At 49.0% G+C, this 24,904-nt stretch overlaps 2 protein-coding genes across 4 annotated transcripts in view; both read right to left on the bottom strand.

Moving 5' to 3' along the window:
* Nucleotides 1–697, bottom strand: part of Clip4 (CAP-Gly domain containing linker protein family member 4) — a 95,163-nt gene extending 94,466 nt beyond the window's left edge. The window contains exon 1 of the mRNA XM_048353199.1: nucleotides 672–697. The gene's annotated coding sequence lies outside the window, so the exon portion shown is untranslated. The remainder of the gene's footprint in view (nucleotides 1–671) is intronic.
* Nucleotides 698–5,110: 4,413 nt separating this feature from the next.
* Togaram2 (TOG array regulator of axonemal microtubules 2) overlaps nucleotides 5,111–24,904 on the bottom strand; it is a 39,716-nt gene continuing 19,922 nt past the window's right edge. For all 3 annotated transcript variants that reach the window (XM_048353601.1, XM_048353599.1, XM_048353598.1), the window contains 7 exons: nucleotides 24,706–24,864; nucleotides 20,577–20,694; nucleotides 20,086–20,180; nucleotides 19,340–19,532; nucleotides 17,752–17,968; nucleotides 9,125–9,211; nucleotides 5,111–5,580 (listed from right to left, as the gene is read on the bottom strand). In XM_048353601.1, coding sequence (XP_048209558.1) covers nucleotides 5,258–5,580; nucleotides 9,125–9,211; nucleotides 17,752–17,968; nucleotides 19,340–19,532; nucleotides 20,086–20,180; nucleotides 20,577–20,694; nucleotides 24,706–24,864 — 1,192 coding nt within the window. In that variant the 3' untranslated portion in view covers nucleotides 5,111–5,257. The remainder of the gene's footprint in view (nucleotides 5,581–9,124; nucleotides 9,212–17,751; nucleotides 17,969–19,339; nucleotides 19,533–20,085; nucleotides 20,181–20,576; nucleotides 20,695–24,705; nucleotides 24,865–24,904) is intronic.

Here is a 24,904-nt window from a genome sequence, read left to right on the forward strand (position 1 = left end):
TCTTATCTCCAATTAAGTGCTAAAAAAGCCAGACGTGGAGCTGTGGCTCAAGTGGTAAAGTACTAGCTTCAAGCAAAGAAACTCAGAAACAGCATCCAGGCCAGAGTTCAAGCCCCAGTACCAGCACACACACATACAAAAAAAAAAGATAAACATAAAAAACATGTTCCCAAAACCATCAGGTGACAATCCCCCACCCCAGCAACAACAGCGGCAGCGCCCCTCTTCTGAAGACAGTGCTGACCCTACTGCCAGAACCTCAAAGCAATGAAAGCCAGTGGATGAGACAGAAAAGAAAATACAGAACCTGGGAGACAAATTGCCTTCACAAGAATTATTTATCCAGCTTTTTCCCCCTCCCTCTTTGAAAGGGACAAGAGTGGCCATGTTTAAAAACCCCTGTGATTTTCTAAGCTTCTGCCCTCTACCAGTCTCCCAGGTACTGGATCACTTTCCAGAAAGAAACTTGTCAAGGAGAATCCAAGGGGATGCTAACAGCTGTCACCCCACAGAGAGGTAATTATAAAACCATGATTAAAACAAAGCAAAATCTGCCAATGTGATAGCCTTCTTTCCCCAGGCAATGAAGAAGTCAGACCACCTCCTGAATAAACCCTGGTCCCTAAGGACCCCACACAGTCCCCATGGGGTCCAGACGCAGAGGCACCCACCTAGAGAGCAGGGGTCCTGTGCTGGCCTGCTGGAGCCTGGGAACAGGCACAAGGGTGCAGCCTCCTCCTCCGATGGCCCCCCTCTTAGGAATCACTTTCAACTGGAACGTCCTCTGCCTCCAGCTGTGAGATCTGAGTCAGCGCAAGCAGGGAGGGAGACGTTCATCCCAGTCTCCTCTCCATTGGAGGAGGGGAGTGGGGAAAACCAAGGGTAACGGAAAAGGCCTGATGATCAAGGACAAAGGGTCAGGCAACTGGAGAAAGGCACTCACTTCCTAGTAGAGTGCTTCCAGATAAGTGCCCCAGCTGAGCCCCAGTGCATCATGCCTGTAATCCTAGCTACTCGGAGGCTGAGATCTGAGGATTGAGGTTCAAAGCCAGTCCAGCCTGGGGAGGAACATCATGAGACTCATCTCCAATTAACCAGCAAAAAGCTAGAAGTAGAGCTGCAGCTCAAGTGGTAGAACATCAGCCTTGAATGGAAAAGCTATAAAGGGAGGAGGAGGAGGAGGAGGAGGAGGAGGAGGGGAGGAGGAGGAGGAGGAGGAGGAGAGGGAGGAGGAGGAGGAGGAGGAGGAGGAGGGGAGGAGGAGGAGGAGGAGGAGGAGGAGGAGGAGGAGGAGGAGGAGGAGGAGGAGGAGGAGGAGAGGAGGAGGGGGAGGAGGAGGAGGGAGGAGGAGGGGAGGAGGAGGAGGAGGAGGAGGAGGAGGAGGAGGAGGAGGAGGAGGAGGAGGAGGAGGAGGAGGAGGAGGAGGAGGAGGAGGAGGAGGAGGAGGAGGAGGAGGAGGAGGAGGAGGAGGAGGAGGAGGAGGAGGAGGAGGAGGAGGAGGAGGAGGAGGAGGAGGAGGAGGAGGAGGAGGAGGAGGAGGAGGAGGAGGAGGAGGAGGAGGAGGAGGAGGAGGAGGAGGAGGAGGAGGAGGAGGAGGAGGAGGAGGAGGAGGAGGAGGAGGAGGAGGAGGAGGAGGAGGAGGAGGAGGAGGAGGAGGAGGAGGAGGAGGAGGAGGAGGAGGAGGAGGAGGAGGAGGAGGAGGAGGAGGAGAGGAGGAGGAGGAGGAGGAGAGGGAGGAGGAGGAGGAGGAGGAGGAGGAGGAGGAGGAGGAGGAGGAGGAGGAGGAGGAGGAGGAGGAGGAGGAGGAGGAGGAGGAGGAGGAGGAGGGAGAGGGGAGGAGGAGGAGAGGAGGAGGAGGAGGAGGAGGAGGAGGAGGAGGAGGAGGAGGAGGAGGAGGAGGAGGAGGAGAGGAGGAGGAGGAGGAGGAGGAGGAGGAGGAGGAGGAGGAGGAGGAGGAGGAGGAGGAGGAGGAGGAGGAGGAGGAGGAGGAGGAGGAGGAGGAGGAGGTGGAGGAGGAGGAGGAGGAGGAGGGAGGAGGAGGAGGAGGAGGAGGAGGAGGAGGAGGAGGAGGAGGAGGGATGAGGAGGAGGAGGAGGAGGAGGAGGAGGAGGAGGAGGAGGAGGAGGAGGAGGAGGAGGAGGAGGAGGAGGATTAGCAACTCCCAGCTTACAAAGGATCTCAGGCCCCATGAAGCCCAGGCACATTCTCTGTTCTTCCAACCCCAGGACAGCAGAGACCCCACCAAGCCCTGATGACTAGCTGATCCTAAAGCAATGGCTCCCAGGCATCTTGGCCAATGCTTGTCTAGTGCTCAGGATGCCATGGCTTGTGCTAACTACTTTTCAATAATTTATTGTTGTTATTGAAAGTACCCAGGATTGAACTCAGGGCCACATACTTGCTAGGCAAACACTCTATCACTTGAGCCACACTTCCAGCCTCATTTTGTGTTGGTTATTTTTGAAGTAGACTCTCACTTTATACCCTGGCTGGCCTGGGCTGCAATCCTCTTACTTGTGCTTCCCTGTGTCACTGAGGATGCCAGGCATACCCCTTCCACACCCAGTCACGTGCCTACCTTGTACAGCCAGAGTAACAGGCACTAGCATAGCCAATGTGCACCACCAGACGCTGGTTGAGACAGAGTTCAGCGAGCTTTTATGTCAAGGGCTCGCTTCAAACCACAATCCCCTGATGACTACCTTCCAAGTAGCTAGGATTACAAGCTTGAGCCACTGTGCCCAGCTCTTCTCAAGAATTCTTCATCCTCAAGGCAAGGGAGAGCAAGCATTGCTTATCACACCACCATGACATACACATACACACACACACACACACCCTGGACTGATAAAGAAACAAAGACCAGAGAGGTTGACAAGAGGATCCAAAGCCACATACCAGCTAGCTAGAGTGCCCAGACTCATACCCAGGCCTCTGACTCCAGTGTCTGGCTTCCAGTCTGCCTGAAATCCCAGAATACTCCAGAACTGAGAAGAGAGTGGAGTTGGCAAGCCTGGAGCCCACAGGACCAAAGCCATTGCTACTTTTGTACAGGCCCATTATATTATGGTTTCTATACTGAGGCATAGATTAGGATCACCTAAAAAGGAGTGGGGAGATGGCATTGGGAAGGAGAAGGAAAGGGAAAGAAGAAGGAGACGATGAGCAAGGGAGAAAAATGAAGGAAAGAGGAAGAGGGAGAGGGGAAGGAAAGAAAGAAGGAAGGAATCTGAATCAATAGCCTGAGGGAAGGACCAGATGCCATGTTCTGTAACACTTGCCAGACAATTCTGAAGCTCGGTATGAGTGAAGATCCATTTGCTCTCCCAGAATGTGGAAACAAGAAATGAAAATGAAAATGGCGGGGGGGGGAAATGGGTGAGTACTGACAGCAAAATTTCCTAAAATCTCAGCAATTCCTTTTGATGAGAAAGTAAGTCCTGGCAGTCATGGTTTTTGACAAGTCCCTGGTTTATTATTCTCACACTTTAGAGAGAGCAGGGAGGAATGGAGAGAAGAGGGAGAGAGAGAGAGGGAGAGGGAGAGAGAGAGAGAGAGAGAGAGAGAGAGAGAGAGAGAGGAGAGAGAGAGAGAGAGAGAGAGAGAGACTTCCCACAAGCAGTGGCCAGGTTCTCTGCTCCAGGAACATCTCCTGTGAAAAAAATGTCTGGCCCACCACAACCAGCAAAAAAATGGGGTGAGCCCCATTCCACTTCTCATTCTCCTGGACTGGCCTTCCCACTAGGTACTAGCAGGCCCAGAACCTACTCACTAAGGAGCTGTTCCCCTTGATTTAGAAGCAGTGATGTGAAGTCTTTTGAAGCTGAGATTCCTAAGGCATACCATGACCAGGAGTATGGCCAGCAAAACCCCTGGCTACCTAGCAGTAAAGTCTAAAGGAAGGAAAACAGACAGTGCAAAGGTTTATATGTTTTGCGGATGTTTTCAATACGCCACACATGAGCTAGGGTACAGAACCCCGGGGAATGAAGCTTCCGCTTCCAGTTTGTGGTAGGCCTAGAAGACAGGAAGAGAGGAAATACAGTTGAGGTTGCGATTGATGTCTGCCTTCTCAATCAATGTCCCTGGGCTATTACAAAACACAAATTTTAAAAAATCCTAAACTATTTTGATCTGTTCATCACTCTTGACAAGTAGAGAATGCAGGTCCTCAAACCAAAGCCTAAAAAGCTTGCTCAGACAGTGTGCAAGCAGGGTTAATTAAATCGTATCAAACTTCAAAATGATTGGAAAACACTCTCTGGTTCTAGCAGGTCATTAACACGGCATGAAGAGCAAGGTGCTTGCAGGGACATGTGTTCTAGGGCTAACATTACCCAAAGTCACAGTGAAGCTGCCCAGTGAGAGCCAGGCCCCAGCCTGGCTTAAGCGCCCCACCTCAGCTCAAGACACAGCGAGAGGCCACCAGGCAGACACACGGCTTCCCAAGGTCAGGTTCCCCAGGAAGGCTTCAGAACAGTTGGTAATGGTGTCACATCTCAGGGGCAGGTGACCATGGACGGGTGAAGCCTACCTGCCGTGTAACACTGAGCCCTAGCATGTTGTTGTGACTGGGTCCTTGGCCAGCACTGAAATGCCACACCCCTTCAGCCTTCCCCTTCCCCTTCCCCGTGTTTGAGGTAATGACCTGAGCTCTAATTCTTCTGTATGCTGCACAGTGCTTCATGCTCTGCCAAGGGTTCCAGCGTGAAGCATTCTCTAGAAGCCATGCCAGTTTCTAGAGAAGTCTGTTAGTGCTGCAAATGCCAAATTCCCAGGACCAACATGTTCCACCACAGATTTTCCAGGGCAGAAGCTAGGAGGCCCAGAGAGGCCTGTTTCACTCCCCTCTGACCAGGCCAATTGCATAGAAACCAGATTCAGGGGACCAATTCCAGAGCTCTGTGTCTCTGAAGGCCTGGGTGGGTGTCTTCACCCCCTAAAGGGTCTGCAACTCATTGGTCTGTGCTACCCTTTTCCTTCCCAGCTTTCTGGCTCAATCTCCTCTCCAACTGGCTTTGATGTCACCAAGTTTTATTTTATGTGTTTCATAAAGCTACCTCCAGGGAAGTCCTCAGAGGTTAAAAAAAAAAAAGTACAAGATAAAATCTTAGAAAAATAATTCCTTTTATTTCTACTTCAAAATATACTATATACATCAGGAACTCTAAGGGAGGAAGGCAAGGCCAGAAGATTATTTCATCATAAAAAATAAAAGACCAAAAAATAATGATCATTGCCCATTTCCGACCCATCCTTAATCCAGCTGCAAGAGGCCTGAGCTACCAGTGGTCTTCCCTCGGCCGCTGCCTCTGTGGCTGCTTCCCAGGGACTCGGGGTCTAAGAGTTCTCGCAGTGTTTGGAGGACTTGCTGTGACTGGCTGGCGGCGAAGTCCTGCAGGCGGGGGCCCATCTGCTCCTGGAGACTCCTGGACAAAAGGCACACCACGGCCCGGACGTTCCCACGACGCCCAGGGAGGACTCCATTCCCAGTCATGTTGTTCAGGAAGTACCAGAGGACCGGAAGGACGTGCCGCTCCACAGCCTGAGGCTTCCGGGGGTAAACTGAGGCCACCAGCACTGTTAGGAGGAAAAGAGGGAAGACCAATTGAACTGGGTCCTCTGTCTCCGCCCACTGTGCTCCCTTGGGACACCAACTCTGTCCCCCAAAGGACAGCCCAGCAGGCTGAATTGCTCCCTGGGCACATTGCCCATGGCTCTTTTCAGGAGCTGGTTAACAAGTTTTCATTTAACATCCAATGAGAAAAGTAAAATGAGCCTCTATCGGTAACATGGACTATAAATAGAGATAGTGGGGCGGAGGGTATCTCTATCCCTGTTTGGCTATTGTTTTGTTTTTGATAGCGTCTCAGCTTTTGTCTAGGCCAGCTTAGCCCACAAGCCTCCTATTTATGCTTCCTCCATACTGTTAGGTGTGAACCACCAAGGCCCAGCTATTGGTTGAGATGTGGTCTCATGAATTTTTTGCCAACTTTCCTGAGTTAGCCTTAAATCCTCCTGATCTCCACCTCTGGTATAGCTAGAACTACCGGTATAAGTGAACCCATCCCAAACTACATATTTCATGGAAGAAAAGCAAAAATGTACAAAGTCCATGTCAATTCTAATGTGTAGCTGAACCCAAGAGAGAGGAAAGGGGGCAGCGCCACCCCCCTCCCCCCAGTTACACTCCCAAGGCTGCTTCTCAGGCTGTGTGAGCCTGAGAGAGTGATTTTCTAAGGATTGTACAAAGTAAGTTTAATAATCCTGAACCATGCTTTCTTTCAAGACTGTGAGAGATTCAGCAATGAATGTCTGTCTCATGTCAGCTTGTAGGAAAGCAGGTGACAAAAAATAGCTAGTATCAGCATTGCATGAATCCACATCACCACCAACAAACACAGACCAAAAAGTCCGCAAAGTGGAAGATTCAGATGCAGCCTTCTGGCAGATAAAACAGCAAGTGGGTGACAAAATCAGTGTGGCCTCCCGTGTAAGGATGCCAATCCTCACGGCAAAACCAACAGCAGACTGTGAAAGGTAAAAGTGTTTGTGAATCATCAGGAACTTCCCACTCTAGTGCTGAACCCCCTGAATCCGGTTATCCAAAGCCTAAAAGCCCCTAAAGCCAAGGGTACCCAGCAGCCAGCTGAACCTACAGCCAGCTGTCTGTCACCAGCGTGCCAGGATCAGAGACAACATCCAAGCCCATCAAAGGCCGCCACAGAGGAGCTGCTCGGGCCTCTGGCTGTGGCTGAGTTAGCCTACGTGCAGCCACGCTAATACTGCTTGTTTTCCAAGCTGCCCGTTCTGTCTGATGTCCTGCCAAAAGACAAGCACTGGAGGAACAAGGCAGCCCTGAGAACAGCATTTCGTTGGTGTAGGGGGCCAAGAAATTAAAAGGTAACAGGGACCCAGCCATGTCCCAGAGATCATTTGGGTGTGGGATGTGGAGCTTCAAGGTGTGGCTCCATTTCATGCTCCCAGCACCCATAAAAGCAAAGACCTGTGCTAATTTTAATGAGGCAAGCAAGACGCACACCAGGAAGCCTCTTGCCTCCACGAGAGCACTGCTGACAACAGAGGGCCAGCTCTGCCGTGGGTCCAAAGGTTCTATCCACATTTTCCAAAATAAGCCTCTCCAGGCTTATCTCCACGGTCCCAGGCTGGTCTGCAGCTGTGGTTTACTTTTTTAAAATTTTTTTCTATTTATTTTTATTGTTGTGGTCATTCCTGGGGTGTGGACTCAGGGCCTGGGCGCTGTCCCTGAGCTTTTTCACTCAACGCTAGTGCTCTACCACTTAGAGCCACAACTCTGCTTCCAGTTTTCTGGTGATTAATTGAAGAGCCTCACAGATTTTCCTGCCTGGGCTGGCTTCAAACCGCTATCCTCAAATCTCAGCCTCCAGAGTCAGCCCCAAAGAGGGGAAGCCACAGACAGGGAGGGGCAGGACGGGAGGTAACCAAAAGATCCCCATCAACTGCACTGAACATCCACAGCCCAGAGGTTTCCTGAATCCCCATGGCATCTCCCCTGCAGAAAAGAAAAAAAGAAGATGCAAAGAGGAAGAGAGCCATCCATATGCACCCTGTTCTTCACTGCAACACTCACAAGAGATAGTGGGAGCAAAGCAAGCCAGTGTTCTGTTCATGGTCAGAGGGATGCATAAACACAATGTGGAGCAAACACAGGGTGTGATATCTATCACTCAGCCTTAAGAAACAGGAAATTCCAACACCTGCTACAGCATAAATGAGCCTTGTAGACCGGCTAAGTGAAATGAGCCGGTCATAAGGAGACAACACAGTAGATTCCCCTCCTGTGAGGTACCTGGGGTAGTGGGTCTCAGAAACAGGAAGTAGAATGGCGGCTTCCGGGGCTGGGATCAGGCAGAAGGGGAGTGGGGAGTTATTGTTTAATGGAGACAGAGTTCTAGTGTCACAAGATGAATGAGATGCTGACTGTGATGGTTGCACAACGTTTTGAATGTATTTAGTACCACTAAACTATGCCCTTGGTTAAAATCGTTTCCATGGTAAATCTTACGTGTATTTGAACACAATGAAAAGTAATGCGGGGGGACAATGAGAACAAATTCAAGAACCAGATCCAGAAACAACACCCCACTTCCACCAAAGGGGTTCACCTGCTCATCCCTCTTGAGCAGCTAGGGGCCCATACTTCCTCCTCGTTCATTTCCTGGATCCAGGGACAGGGAAGTCACCCAGCTAGCTGGGTCACTCACTCTCAGGCTGGAGAAAAGGGTACAGAGCCTTTTGGGCGAGTCATTGTGAGGGAACAAACCCCAATAAACCGAGGCTTAAAAGACAGATGGAGTAATTAGCCAAAAACCGACTCCAATTAAGCCGTGCTATTATTAGTCCATGCTTTGTGTCAAAGGAAATTTTCTCCTCTGTTCCTAGCTGACAGCCAAGTTAGCAGAAGAGCTCCGGAGGCAATTCTTGTTTTTAAAGTTGTTGGGAAGAAGTGAGGTAAATACATTAAAATATGGTTGCCTACTCCAGCTCTAGGACACCTCAACTACTTGCCCAAGGAGATGTTCCTCCCCACCCCACCCACAATACTGATATTGAGCAACAGAAAAGGGCTCCTTCCATGTCTAGTATCCTGAGTGATCTTAGTTCCACCCCAGTTCTCACCCCCAGGGCATTCAAGCATTCCACTACAGCAACCCTCAAAGCCCTACCCTGCCTCGTGTGCCCCACCTGTTTGAAGAGGGCTTACCCAATAGATTGGAGGTCACAAACCACTTGAGGGACAAGGCAGGACAAAAGCAGGGAGCAGAGGTAGAGTCAAGGGCAAGAGGGGAGGCAGAGGAGCTAGAACAAATAGCTGGTACCAAGACCCTTCTTGAGACCACCTGTGCTGACCAAGCAGCACCTAAAGGGCTGACACCCCAAAAAAACACACAACTTGCTTATATAGTTACCTGCTTCATTTTGACTAAAAACAAAGATTGTCTTTTGGCAATGTAGAGATTTTCATCACAATAGCAAGCTATCAAAAATGTAAATGATCTTTAGGGTCTAAGAAACCTCATGCCGGAAGAGAAGAGGAGAGACAGGTAGGATGTCTGGGCCAGCTGTGGCCAGAAGTGCTCACCCGACAGGCGTTTTGTGACGTCCAGCACTGCTCGACCACTGAGGAAACGCACACGCCCGGCAAACGCTTGCAGGAGGCAGAGGTGGTCTGAAAAAGAGATGGAGACGTCAGTGGCCATGACAGTGTGGGCTAAGGAACAGCACACGTGTTCCCGGTGCTGGGTGACCACACACCTGGGTGGGGAAGAGGCACTCGGGGGGCGTTAATTCTTCCAGGTCACTATGGCACCACTTTCAAAAAGTGAATGAATATGGGGTAATTGTCACCTCACCACCTAAACCTGACTCCCCCTTGCTCGTAAACCAGGTAGGTAGAGGCCCATACCCAGCATGAACACACAGATGAGTTCATTCTTCATGTGCTACAATTTACCTTTGAGGAGCGGGCGGGGGGGGGGGGCGGGGGGCAGAGCCACAGCTTCACTTCCAGTTTCTTGGTGGTTAATTGGAGATGAAGGACTTTCCTGCCTGGCTGGCTTCAAACATCAATCCATAGATCTCAGCTTCAGCTTCCTGAGTAGCTAGGATGACAGGCGTAAGCCACCAACGCCCAGCTTGACCTTCTTTTACTTTTTTGTAATTGTCCTGGTTCCCTTTTCCCACCTGTCCAGCTTTCCCAGGCCATGGCCAGCTCCAGGAACACAGCTTTTCTAGATACCCAGCCACACCCATCGAAGAAGCTCTGGGTCTCAGTACCTCCCCAAACAGGGTGAGGGATGTCTTAGGATCAAAAGATTCTTGAACTTGACAAATGGGACTACTACAAAATAAAAGGTTTCTGCACAGCTAAAGACATAGCCACCAAACTAGAAAGACAGCCAACCATATGGGAAATGATCTTTACCAGCACAGCAACAGACAAAGGCCTAATATCCATCATCTACAGAGAACTCAAAAAAACTATCCCCCTCCAAGCCCAATAAACCAATTATGAAATGGGCAAAGAAGCTAAAGAGAGACTTCACAAGAGAAGAGATAAAAATGGCAAAGAAACATATGAGGAAATGGTCAACATCCCTGGTAGTAAAGGAAATGCAAATAAAAACAACCCTGAGATACCACCTCACTCCAGTTAGAATGGCCTATACCCTGAACTCAGGCAACAACAAATGCTGGAGGGGGTGCGGGGAAAGAGGAACCCTTCTCCATTGTTGGTGGGAGTGCAAATTAGTACAATCACTTTGGAGAACAGTATGGAGGTTTCTCAAAAAGCTCAACATAGACCTACCCTATGACCCAGCCATACCACTCCTAGGCATCTATCCTAAACAGCAAACCCCAAGATATCAAAAAGACATTTACACTTCCATGTTTATCGCTGCACAATTCACAATAGTCAAAATATGGAAACAACCCAGATGCCCCTCCACAGATGAATGGATCCAAAAAAGATGGTACCTATACAATGGAATACTACATAGCGATTAGGAATGGTGAAATACTGGTATTCACAGGGAAATGGTCAGAACTTGAACAAATAATGTTGAGCGAGACAAGCCTAGAACACAGAAAACAAAGGGGTATGATCTCCTTGATATATGACTGCTAAGGTGCGGGGAGGGGGAGACACTAGAGACCAGGTCTGTGAAACCAAAAACTTCTTGTCAAATGGTATTTCCCACAGGTTTGGGTCAGCAACCCTACATTATGTAACTAAAACCAAACAACTACTCAACATATAAAGGTCAAAAATAGACCTCTCAGCAGATCACAATAGCTCAAAAGCTATGTATGTATGTTCATATAAGACAAGGATAAGCAAACTCTATTGTTGACATTACATTTAAAGTCCTAAGTGAATTTCCTTTGGCGTAGGCCATGTGGATACTCTATATGTTTTTGATACACTGTGTATTGTATATGTCTACCTGATCTAGGGAAGGGAAAGAAAAACAGGGTGTAAGATATCACAAGAAATGTACACACTGCCCTTTTATGTAACTGTACCCCTTTTGCACAACACTGTGTCAAAATTTTTTTAATTAATAAAAAAAAAAGATTCTTGACCCCTTGGATTCTATTTCTAAAGTCAGTTGCAGCAAGAGCTCACATGCAGAACTTTAGAAACTGCCTGTTCCTCCCCATTTTCGCTGATGCCTTCTAGTTTCTCAGACTGGTGGGCTTGAAGACCTGCCTTCTTCACAGAGACAGGGAAGGGAAGGGAAGTTGCCCTTTCCTGAAAAAAGGTGTGCTGGCCTCAAGGGTGCATGAGGTATGACTTCATTTACACCCCACACTGCTTCTCCCGTGAACTGTGGTGGGTTCCAGCATGCTCAGCTCCCAGCATCTTGCAGCCACTATAATCCCAGCATAATTTGATGGGAGGAGAAGCTGGCAGGAGGAAGATGGGAAGAGGTCCAAGCCAGCATTGCCACAATGGCTCAGCGAGTGTGTCCTAGAGTCTTACCCCATCTCTTGCAACCATAACAGAAAGCCACAGATTGCATTCTTTATAAACAGAAGTGTATTTGAGCCAAAGCTAGTGACTCATGCTTGTAATCCTAGCTTCTTGGGAGACTGAGATCAGAGGATAGCAGTTCAAAACTAGCTTGGACATACAAACCCAAGATACTCTTATCTCTGGCTAACCAGCATAAACCCACAAATGGAGGTGTGGCCCAAGTTGTAGAGCACACAAAAGCTGAACAAGAACACAAGGCCTTGAGCTCAAGTTCCAAACCTGGTGTGCACATGCATGCATGTACACACACACGCACGCACGCATGCACGCAAGTATGCTGACTGTACCTGACTCAGGGTTTGAAGGCTGACAAGTCTGAGAGCCCAGCACAGGCATCTGGCCAAGACCTGAGTACCAGGGCAGAAGGCAAAAGGGCAGATGACTCCTCCCCCATATAGTCATGACATTCATGTATTCACAAGGGCACCAACACCTCTAAGGCCCCACTGCTCAATCCTGTCACACTGGCAGTTCACTTTCGACATGATCTTTGGAGAGGGCATTCAAACCACAGGCCTGAGCTGATACCTCAAGGCCAGATTTGTCCTCAGGAGGAGCAGTCTCCAAGCCTGCCAGGGAGGGTCCTTCCCCACAGACCACCGTGCCCCATGGCCTGTGATCCTGAGCGGAGCCCTGGCATCTCCACAGATGGCTCTCACAGCTCCATTCCCCCTGGGCCACTCCTCCCTCCCCTGCTCTCCTCCTGAAGCCTGGGAGGGACTCAGAGGAGCAAATCCACACGTGTTTGCAAGTGACATCTGCAGTCTGCAAAGTAATTTGTCCTGAGAGTAAAAGAGTTTCCATGTTCTAGAACATTGCAGTTAGCAAGAAATGGCCTCGGGGGCGGGGGGGGGGGGGGGGTGGGGGGGAGGTCTTGGTAATGTTGTAATTGTGTACAAATAGATTTTCTACCAATGTCACCTGACTATTGCTTCCAGGTGCTTCTACTTATCACTCACACACACACACACACACACACACACACACACACACACACACACATACACACTTCATCAGGAGCGCTTATTTTAAGGCAAAGAACTTCTCCCTCCTTTTCACAATGCTCACATTTCCTCCTGGCCCCCAAAACCAGAAAGAAGTGACTTGGGAAGCCCTTGAAAATGTACATGCAGCAGACACCCGTCCCAGACCATGCTCCACCACAGCTAGTACACAACAGACTGTGGAGTGCACGACAACGTCAAGCCCAGCTGCAGCGTTCCCAGGCTATCGTTTGTGAGCCGCAGAGCACTGTTCCCATGCAGGTAGCTTGTCTTGCTCTGGGCACTTTCATAGGAAAAGCTTTAATAAGAGGTTTAATAAGAAACACAAAAGCAGCGTGGTCAAAGGTATGGATTCTGGGCACAAATTACCTGTTTAAATCCTGGCCTTTTCCTAGTCTACTGTGTAACACTAGACAAGTCTATGATTCCATTTACTCATCTGTAAAATGGGGATGATCTGGTACCTTTCTCATAGAGTTGTTATAAGGATTAAATGAATTAATGTAATACTCAGGTCCAGGCATAGACCATATAGTATATATCCTCTTGTTTTAACCATTATGATTATTACCTAAACTCCTCTGAAAGCCCAGAAAACTTCATGGTGAGGAGACCCAACAAGAGGCTAGAATAGAACCCTTGAATGCTTGAAACCAATTCTCCATTAACCTAGCCGAAGTTTCCATGGGCTCCTCTTACACCTCCCAAAGCAGCGATGAATGAAAAGAACATTCTAGAAGGCATGCTATGGGGAGACAATAGCAACTGTGTGGTATGCCAAAGACTGTCCTCCCTGGGCTCAAGCTCTCCTACAACAGAGCACAGGTCCGGGGTGGGGGGAGTGGCAAGGCTCTGAGGCTCCCCCAGGCTCCATCTTCCTCAAACTACCCAGAAGCCCAAGGAAAGCTTCCCTGGAGAAACTGGAATGATCCACTTGCACAGAAACACACCTAGCAGGGCCATGAAAAGAGACTCCCATGTGTAATCATCCTCAAGTGCTTAGAATCTGATTTGTTTTGTTTTGTTTTTTCCCGGTCCCGGGGATTGAACTCAGGGCCTGAGCACTGTCCCTGGCTTCTTTTTGCTCAAGGCTAGCACTCTACCACTTGAGCCACAGCGCCACTTCTGGCTTTTCCTATATATGTGGTGCTGAGGAATGGAACCCAGGGCTTCATGTATATGAGGCAAGCACTTTACCACTAGGCCATATTCCCAGCCCTGTTTTTTTTTTTTTTTTTTTTTTTTTTTTTTTTACAGCAGGATACAAATTCAAATGTGTACTACAATCAAAACTATGTACACAGATATGCACAGAAAAATACCTAAAATGAAAAACTCCATGCATTAATAATGGCTTCTTTGTAGGAATTGGGACTCACTCTGGGGAGTTGGTTATATTTCTTTTCCAATGCTTTGTATTTCCTTTTTCTCAATAATTTGTAAGTATGATTTTACAATGGTACAAGTGGGTATTTATATGTTGGAGTTGACTAAAAATACCACAGTTAGGAGTATAGGAAACTGGGTAATAAATAAAAGAAACAAGATCAAATCTGGGTTCACATTATGATTTTTAACATGGGAAATCTGCATGCATGCAGACAATAAATAGAAGATATATTTTTTAATGGCTGGTTTTCATCAGGGATGACTTTTTAAAAATCCCATTAACAATTTAATGTCAATCATACGACTTACATAAAGTAATGCATTTGAGGTCAACGAATAAAACCAGTGAAAGTGGACGGGAAGCCTCCCTCATTCCAGGCTTATCTCCTCTCTCCAGCCCTGACCAGGCCAGGGCTGGGCTAAATTAAGAGAGCTCCTTCTGGTTCAGAGAAACCTGAATGCCAAGGTCAACCGGGACAAGCTGAGCTGTCAGCAGTCTGATGTTTTAATTCATGGTGTTTCCTGCTGTAACTAAACCAGTATCAGGGCCCAAAGACAGGGCCAACCAGTCTGATTGGGAACACCCTTAATCCCAGAATCACCCTCTGAAATCAGAAGGTCCTGGGCTGAGCAGAAAGGAAGTCACTGAACCCCAAGCCAGAGACACCCCAAGATGCATGGCAGAGATCAGGGAGCAAGCTCCCCCACTGTCTCCACCCTCACTGCCTCCCCCTCCCCCCAAAGGGGACAAAGCGGAAACCTCAGCTTTCTCTGTCAATCCTCATATCACTCAACCCCACTCAAGACCTCGGGAGAGCCAAGGAGGTAGAAGCGATGACTTTGGTTCATGAATCTACTTTGTGACAATTCCAGAATCATGAGGGAGCTCAAGAGGTTGCCTAGGAATACCAGTGGGCCCTTTGGAAGGACCATCTGGAGTTTAGTGCAGGATGGGGGCTTCACATGGCGTAGTTCTTGGTCACTGTGGCCCTGCAGTCAGGGACGCAGGCAGGAACGTGCTGAGCTTTTGCTTTGTGTCTACTAAGCAGTGCGTGGCACTTCTCTAGCTTGGAGCCTAGAATCCCTGGGGGGAAGCAAGAAGCCAGCATGGAAGAACATTCTTTTCCACCAAAGGGCTTTGAGCCACTTTCCAGGAAGCTCAGGAAGCTACTGGAGACTGGGTTGTAACAGCAGGCCGTGCCTGAGGAAGGTTCTAGACCCAGGAAGTTCAGTTACTTATATTCATTTTCCTGGTGAGGGACAGGCCAGGCTCAGACCACTCCAAGCAGTTACAAGCTCTTCTTGAAGAAACCCTGATTCCACCCAGGTACTTGCTGGCAAGGGAGAATTCTCCAGGCCAGGTTCTGACCTCACTCCCCTGGCTCTCATCTCCACGCGAACAGAAACCAGCTTGTCTTGACACAGTTAAGAACAATTTCAAAACCAGTGCTGCTAGAGGGGCTGGCGCGGGTGGGGCTTACCGCACCATCTAGCCCAGGCAGTCACTACCACACCCGCTCAACCATTACCTGCAGCCAAGACTGTACCTCACCCAGTAGGCTCCACCTACAGAGAACCGTTTGCCAGGGATGTTCTGTGCTCCATTCAACCCTTAGAGGCCAGCACGATTCCCTTCCAGCTCAAGCACTGAAATAAGGATTTGAACAGAAGCTGGTCCTCCTCAAGCACCTGCCTCACTCTCCCCATACTAAAGCCTCTGGCTGGTGGACAGGAGACCCTGTCCCTAAAGGAAGAGAGCAAGAGTATGGCAGGTGCAACCCTGCCTCAAGGTGTGGCCAGACCACAAAAGCAGACTACTGTGGTTGGCGCATGCTTTCTCCCTCCCCAAAGGGCCGGGTGATGGATGCTCAGTTCCTAGGGTGGAAATGTTGAGTGGTGGGGAAACCTCTAAGAAATGAGGCATCGTGGCATTGGACCACCGAGAGCATCACCCTTGGGAAAGATGAATGCTGGTCCCATGGAGCCCATTCATTCCCACAAGAGCAGGTTTTAGCAGATGTCATGCTCTTAGACTTCCTTCCAGAACTGCGGGTTAACTAAACCTTTTTCTTTGTAAAGTTCCCAGCCTCCATTGTTTCATGACAGCAGCAGCAAACAGACAAGTACACACGGCATCTCCAGGGCTGCTTGCTCTGTGGTGGCCTGCCCTAGTTGAGTACAGTAGGGTCCCCCAATAGGAAGTACTTAAGTTCTGGGACTGTGAAAGACACCACAGTCTTGTTGCCCAAAGCTCCACCCTGCTCAAGGAGGCTGTCCTGGTGGCAAAGAACAGAAACAGAAAAAACCTGGAGGAAGGGGAGGAGGAGAAGGAAGAGTTAATTAAAAATCCTCTCCCCAGAGGTGGTTACTCATCTTCCTCAAATAACTAAAGCCCATTCCGCCCGGTGCAGGTTTGCCCAATAAATCCAAGTCCACGGTGATTTACCAAGAGGCTTGGTTATTGGCAACAGCAATCTCACTTACCCAGAGCAGCGCTGAGAACAAGCTGTTATTTAGAGCTGGATTTATATTGTTTGTACTACCGCCACAAACTCAGCAAATCATAAATTCCCTGTGAGATGAAATGTGGAAATTGACAATATTTATGAACTTGGGAGACAGAGAAGGGCTTGACCAGACCTTTGATTTGTAACTGAGTCTCCAGCCAAGGACGCAGCTGCTGCCCAAACCCAGGAGCGAGGCTCCGGCCAATGTACAGAGGACAGGGAGAGGGGAGCAGAGGGGAGCGTTCCAGCAAGGGGTTCTCACCCCAGCTGGGATGGTCCATGAAGGCCAGAGAGAAGACACACACCACCATCAAGGCACCCAGGGTAGGTTTCAGATCAGAAGCCTCCTCGTAGTGAGGCAAGACTTGCTGGTAAAAAACTAACCCACTATGGTGGTAGTGATCAGTGAGGAAGATGAGGCCAGAGGATCACAAGTTCAAGACCAACCAACTCCAGGTTATACTTTTAAGCCTGCTACCACTCACACTTACAATCCTAGGCTGAGATCTGAGGATGATGGTTCAAAGCCAGCCCAGGCAGGAAAACCCATGAGACTTAATTTCTCCAACTAACCACTAAAAAGCTAGAAGCGGAACTACAGCTCAAGTGGTAGAACGTCAGCCTTGAGTACCCAGGCCCTAAATTCAAGCTTCGGTACCAAACAAACAAAACCACATTGCTCTCCTGGCCTTGATAGAGACCCGCTCAAGTATTACTTGATGCACTTGAAGTTTTGAACTTGTACTTCCACTTACATACTGGATGCCCAATATACCTTTTAACTATCTACAAAAGGAAGGGACTTGATGAGATGCATGGAAAATTGTACCCAATGTTGGCAAATCAAGATGTGATATGCAAAGCATATTTTTCCCACCGCTCCTTTTTAATTCTTTCCTCCTCTAATGTCCCTCTGGCCAGCACCAAGCCTTGGCCTTGTTGAGCCTTGCTTTGCACTCCACTCCCAGCTCCCACCCCATGGTGCTGAGTGGCCCCAGGGGAGTCATTTCCCTGAGGTGACTATAGAAAGGCTACACCAGCCTCCCCTCCACTCCTGACCACTCAGTAGCCGGACGAAGAGAAGCCTCTAACAAGAGTCACAGAGGCCCTGGGGGTCCATCATCTGCCCTGTACAGACTCAGGAAAAGTATTGGACCAATCAAGACTATCTGCCAAGCTGCCGACTGCCAATCACAAAAGTGGGTGCGGCAACTCAGAATCCAGCTGCCCCCTCCCGGGCCCATGGGGGCCACAGAGAGCCGCTCACCCAGGCTATCCATCATTGCATCCAATGCAGTGGCAGCGGCGGTGGAAATGCCGGTGTTCTTGGAGTTGAGGTTGTCTGCAACAGCGATGATGAGAGAGAGCAGCATGGGGTGCACGCTGTCTTTGAGAAGGGGCAGCATCTTGGCGAGGGACTCAAGCGCACACTGGTTCACTTTCTTGTTGGAATCCTGAAGCCTTGGTGTGAAAGCATCAAAGACCTATCAAGGGAACAAAAGCCAATGGGAAACCAGGCTGGGCAGCAGTCCAATGGCACCAGACTCATTTGAAGCTTGGCGGTCTGACCAATTGCCCTTGCTTAGGACTCTTCCTGAATCCCTGAAAAGCGGTCCCTCTAACCTGTGCCAGAATACATGCAGTGATGAAGAGCTCACCTACTCAAAATATGGCAGGCAAGCCAGGCATTCATTCCTGTAATCCCAGCTACTTGACAGGCAGAGATAGGAGGATCAAGAAGTTCAAGGCCAGTACAAGCAAAATGTTATTATGACCCTGTCTCAAAGAACAAGCTCGACCTGGTGGTTCACATGTACAATCCCAGCTCTGCCAAAAGCAGAAGGAGGGAGATTACAGTCTAAGTCCAGCCCCAGGCAAAGCTGAGACTAAAACTGGAAAACAAAAGTAATTAAAGCAAAAAGGGCTAGAGCCATAGCTCAAACAGTAGAGTACTTGCTTAGCAAGCATGAGGCTCTTAATTCAAGCCTAGGACCACCCAAGAAAAGGCAGAAGGGAGAAACAAATGTTTCTTGTGCATTCCTGGCATGTCAAGCATTTTGAGCATCATAGTAAGTTTTCTGTCACCCAACGGCCAAAACAACCCATGCCGGTAAGTTACATCCCCATTTTCCCACTAACAGCTAAGGCTCAGAGAGGGTAAATAACTTGCCTTGATCACACAGCTAGTAAGAAACCTGGATAGATACCCTACTGAGTCATCCTTGGTCCCTACTCCACCATGTGGCTGTCAGAAGTAGGCATTCATCCAGGTGTTCAGCTATGAAAGGCTGTAGCTACTCTGACCCCATCTGGCCATCTATCATGGCCCAATCAGCTACCCAAACACAGGCTCTGCCCCCAAATATTATGCAAATAACTGACCAGAAGCCACCCGCCCCATCTCCCTCAATCTCTGCCTTCTCTCTTCTTTACCATAGATCCACCAGACGATGAGAATTGGTAAGGTGTGATCAGCCTCTCATACCAGATCATCTGGGCGGGGAGGGGGGGGACATGCATGTATGCATGCTCCAAACCTGGGTTTGGGCACTGTCTCTGAGCTTTCTTTGCTCAAGGCTAGCATTCTACCCCTTGAGCCCCAGCCCCACTTCTAGCTTTTGGGTGGTTAACTGGGCTAGCTTTGAACTACGATCCTCAGGTCTCAGCCACCTGAGTAGCTAGGATGATATGTCCGATCTTTTGGGAATACGGAGGCCAACTGGAAAGCAAGTGCCGAGCAGCCTCTATTTCCTGGGACATCTGACACAGTGTCCAGCCTGGCACACAGCCTTCCAAGTTGATGTGGGCCCCACCAAGGAGGAAGGACATGCTAGGGGGCAGAGCGGCAGCACTACCTGGACCAGGTGGGAGGTGATGAGCTCTGGCCTGGTCTTGCAGCACTCAAGCAGCCGCCCCACGCCTTCCATCCGCAACTGGTACTCCTTGGCCTCCAGCAGCCTTGTCAGCTCCCGCAGCTGCTCCACCGTCTCCGCAGCACCCCGCGTGGAAGAGCGCAGCCCTGTGAGCCGCAGGCCACTGGAGCCAAGCCTGGGCAGAAAGCAAGGCTGAGCCCTGGGGAAGGCCAGGGGAAGACCACAGCCGTGTCCCACAGCCCCTCCCAGGGACAGCTGAGGCAGAGCCACCAATGTCACCATTCCCCAGCTTCTCCACCAATAGCTTGGAACACTGGCCTTGGGAATTCTGGAAGCTTCTGTTCCTCAGAGGACTACAGTATGGTTGTCTAGGGTCTCATCCCCAGGTTAGCTGGTAAGGTTCTCTTCCCGCCTTTTCTTAGACAAGCATTCTGCTGCTGAGCTACTAGAGTGGAGAAGACCCTGAAGATCATCGCCACCCCACTTCTGCCTGGTGTCTTTGTCCCTCCGCCAAGACTGCAGGAACCAACTTGTACTGGTTGATGCTTCCAAGCCCCTATTGGGCCTGCACAAGATGCGGGGGAAGGGAGAACTCTGCTCCACTAACACATCCATCATTAGTATCTCCATGTTCCTGGACTATAGTTCATCTTAGAGGAACCCCAACCCTTGGCAAAGCTGTTGGCCATGTTGACCATGGAGACCCAGAGAGATGAAAGCAATCATACCCCTCCTCAGTGGGCAGCCCATTCTCACATGGCACCAGACTTCTCAACACCTTGCGGCCTTTGGCAGAAGGAAGTTCACGACTCTCTTCTGGTCCCTTGAGAAATACACACCAAACGTAAATCAGAAGCAGTAGCGCTTGGGAGAACTGCCTAGAAGTCTGCGTGGATAATGAGAGGGGTGACCCTCAGCCTAGGAGAGCCCCAGAGGCCACAGTTGAGCCTTCCAGTGTACTAGAGGTAGCTGGAGCACAGATCAAGATTCCCCTCATCCCTTAATAGACAAAGGTGGAGGACCAAGGAGCTCAAGGGACATAGGCAATAGGGGACAGAAGTGGGTATGGGCACAGGGGACTGAAATCACATTTAAGCCACCTGTCAGGAACAACAGAACTAAAACTTCTGGAACTTATTCCCTTGACTCCTAGGAACTCCCCAGCACTGACCCTGGCCCTCTCCCTCTGAAGACTTCCACTCACTGTCCACCCACTCACGCGCTGCTTAATGGCCGCCATGACTTTCCGCAAGTCATGAGAGGGGAGGGACTGCTTCAGAAAGGCATCAAACTTGGCATTTGCCATCAGGATATTCACCATCTTCCGGCCATAAAACCTGCCGTAGGGAAACGAAAAGCAAGATGAAGAAACAAACTCAGACATGCACGAGAGGTTTGTGCTACAGCTTCACACCATTTTCCTAATTATCGTAGAGGAAGTTCTCAGAATTTTTCTAATTATGAAAGTAATCCCTACTCAGTTCAAGAATTAGTCATAAAAGATTAAACATCAGCAGCCCTAATGCCAAGAGAAAATCACTAGTAAATGTTTGCCTATTTACTTAATCTTTTGCTATGTATATCCATTTTAATAGATAGCAGAATGTTTATGTAACTTGTATCCAGCTGTGGCACTGTCTCATTAATCATCTGCCTGCGTTCTATAATACACTTGATAAGCATCCTTTTTCAAAGCTATCCAATATAAGTTAAAGGAAGTGCAGTGGGACAATAATAGATGGAGTAGGTCAACTCTACCTAATAAACAGTAGTGATTAGGGGAGGGAACTAAGAGAGGCTTCACAGAAGAGGTAGCTTTAGGGACTCAAAGAATGAGTAGAAGTTTACAAGTGGTGCAGGACTAAGGAATCGGTAGAAGGAGAAGGACCATTCCTAGTCAGCCTGACACATCACAGGGTATGACTGGGGACTAGTGAGTAGGAGCTAGACACCGGAAGAGAATGGGCTGGAGAAGACAGTGGGATGCAGCGTAGACAGCGAGGAGCTGGACTTCAGCTTGCTGGCAATGGGAAGCTAGAGAATGATCAGATTTGTGTGTTAGCCAGTGTCTCTAGCAGGACGGCAGATTGGTAGGGACAAAGCTAGAAGGTAGAAACACTGTTAGGAGGCCACCATCATAGCCCAGGAAAGACATGAAGACATGAAATAAGGCAGTAGAGTGAAATAGGAGTAGTTGGATCCAAGAGCTATTGTAAGGTTTGAAACTGCAGAGTTTGGAGCAGATGGCTGTAGGATGATCATATTTCATCCAGCCCAAGCCCCCACTGATAGCAAAATGCACTATTCTATTTTCCATGAAGAAAACTCAGGGAGAGAAAACCCTGACAATTTCCACTGCTTCTGATAAACCCTTGTGTGAAGGTCACCTCAGAAACTGAAGACCACACTACATATGGTATTTTCCTTCCATAGGTGAAAGTCTTGGCAGTTGCTTTGCTCGAAAATGTAGAAATTTGATCATTCTTTCAACAATGAGCACTTGCTTTATTGATATCCAATTAATACCCCATTGCCCTATGCAACTTTCATTACATTCATTTCTCATTTAAATGTCAAATGAGGATATAATATTTCTAAAGACATTTTAAACAGTAATGGAACGTGACAATTCTCTGCAGAGCACCCAACATGACTTTGGGAAAGAGATCAAAAGGTTGACAAGTGAAGAATGGCTTATAACATAGTTCCTTAGATGCAAATTTTAATTTAGGTTATTCTATGGGTTATACCAATCAAGTTTGCAAATGTGCAAATGGTAAAAACCCAAGGCAGAGTCACTGACTGGCTCGGAAAGAAGGCGGTGGGTCCCTCTAGGACCACTGGCACAGAAGATGGAGACATCCGGTAATGAGTCCCCTAAAGGATTAGATACATGGAGCTGGCACTCATAAAGTTCAGGGGGGAGCTGCAGAGTTTACTGGTGGCAGGGGCTATAAGTGAGAGCCAGAAGACTGGCATCCAGATGACTGGCAGGGTATAAAAATGCCCCCAAGGGGCCAAGGAAATGTAGTTGGTATCATAACAGGGAAAGTGGGAGGCATAGGTACCATAAATAGAGCCAGGCACCAGTGGCTCACACCTGTAATCCTAACTACTCAGGAGGCTGAGATCTGAGGCTCGTGGTTCGAAGCCAGCCTGGACAAGAAAGTCCGTGAGACTTTTATCTTCAATAAACTATTCAGAAAAAAAGCCAGAAGTGGTGCTGTGGCTCGGTTCAGGGGCAATGCCCAAGTGCTGAGTTCAAGCTCCAAGCCTAGCAAAACAGGAAAAGGAATATGAGGCTACACGTGGTGGTGAATACTTATAATCCCAGAAACACTGGAAGTGGAGATAGGAGGATCTCAGTCCAAGAATGATAGGACAAAAAGGAGCGCTACTTAAAAATCAACCAAATCAAAAAGGATGAAGAGCCTGGTTCAAATGGTAAAGTCCTTACCTAGCAAGCATAAGACTGAGTTCAAAACCCAATACGACCAAAATAAATAAGAAAAAAAAAAGGGGAATGAAGGGAAGGGAGAAAGAAATTTGGTGATCCCGTATGCAAAATCAGAATGAGAAAGGGAGAGTGGAATTAGATCTGTAGAGAAAGTAGGTCTTGATTTCCATTCTCCATCAATTATACACAGCCGTGAATTGTCCTGTTCCAACATTCCTCCCTTTACTGAACAAGACTGTCATTCATCTAGCTGTTTAGAAAACTTAAGAGGCATCTTTGATGTGCCTTGGGACACCTCCCCCATATCCAGTACCTCTTGTCTCTTTTGTAGAAAAGCCACGTGACCACTGTCCCTTCTCAATCCTGGCCCCTCTCCCCGGATGAGTTCTCTACTGAGCAGCAAGATAGAGATGTATGCATACAGATAGATCTCAAAAAGCTAATAACTGTACAGAAACACTCAAATTCATTTGTAATTAAGTAATTACAAATCACTCTGAAGCAACACTGAGCTATTATTTTCTCTTTTCTTTTCTTTCTTTCTTTCTTTCTTTTTTTTTTTTTTTTTTTTTGTAGTTGTTGGTGGTGGTGGTATGGGGCTTGAACTCTGGGCCTGGACACTATCCCTGAGCTCTTCAGCTCAAGGCTAGTGCTCTACCACTTTGAGCCACCACACCATTTCTGGTTTTCTGGTGATTTAATTGAGATATGAGAGTCTTATGGACTTTCCTTCCCGGGTCTGGCTTTGAACTGCGATCCTCAGATCTCAGCCTCCTGAGTAGCTAGGATTACAGGTGTGAGTCACGGCACCTGGCAAGCTACCATTTTCATTTCACCCATTAGGTGGTACAAATCAGAAAGGCAGATGTTGCCACTTATTGACAGAGGCTGGGGGGACACTGACAGGAGAGAGGCCAACCAGGGTGTTACACTGGAGAGCTCCACCAAGTTTGACCACTGAAGCCAGGTTCTGGTGGCTCACACTTATAATCCTGGCTAGTCAAGAGACTGATAGCTGAGGACTTCATTTCAAAGCCAGCCTGGGCAGAAAAGACCATGAGACTTTTATCTATAATTGCACTCACATGCACACACATGCACACACACACACACACACACACACACACACACACACACAGAAGTGGAGCTGTGGCTCAAGTGGTAGAGCTCTAGCCTTAAAAATAAAAAACCTCAAGGACAGTGCCCAGGCCCTGAGTTCAAGCCCCGGGAGCAGCACAAAACAAAACAAGACAGATCGACCACTGGGGTATACACGGACTCTGGCACAGCAACAACACTCCTGGGCTGACTCTGGAAGATTCCCCCGTCTCCGTTGGGGACACTATGGGAAGCTAAGTGTACTTTTTGCAGAGGTTGCGAGTGGGGAAAAGAGCCAGCACTGTAGTGCTCCAGGGAGCACGGAAACAAGGACAGCCCACAGGACGGAGTCTCTAGGCCACACACTCTGGAGACTCACTGAGGCATGCTTTATTCATAACCAAAAGAGCCCTCAGGAAATGCTTCTTGCAAAGCTGACTGGTCTTGCAAGGAATGGAGCTGTGGCAGGTGGAAAGAGGAGCAACTTGAAGGAACAGAGGGTGAGTGGAAGGGGAGAGGGTAGAAGCAGAAGGCACCAACCATTCCTGGAGCAGGCTTGGCTGTGACGTATGGTGGGGGGAGGAGGAAAGAAGGGAGGGAGGGAGGGAGGGAGGGAGGGAAAGGAGGGAGGGAAAGGAGGGAGGGAGGGAAATCAGCAGCTGGAAGGAGAGGACACAGCTTCCATCCATCTGATGGTCCCTCTGCCCAATCCTCTGCTTGAGCTGTTGGGCCAGGTCTCTGGGCTGCGAACTTGCCTTGGCTGCCCCCTCCCCAGGCCTGGACCGTGTCCTACCTGGTGTCCTGATTGGAGTCCTGAGCCAGCCTCACCAGGTTGTGCACCAGCATGTCTGTACTGTCCCTGGTGCCTGAGAGAAGCTTCTCCGCCCCGATCTGCTCCAGGACAGCTGACAGGTGCTCAGCCGTACATTTCCGGACTAAAGGGTTTCGGTGGCTGAAAGGACAAAGTCACAACCAAGAGGTCAGTCACGGGG

This window comes from Perognathus longimembris, chromosome 8, assembly GCF_023159225.1.
Source record: "Perognathus longimembris pacificus isolate PPM17 chromosome 8, ASM2315922v1, whole genome shotgun sequence".
Classification (NCBI taxonomy): domain Eukaryota; kingdom Metazoa; phylum Chordata; class Mammalia; order Rodentia; family Heteromyidae; genus Perognathus; species Perognathus longimembris.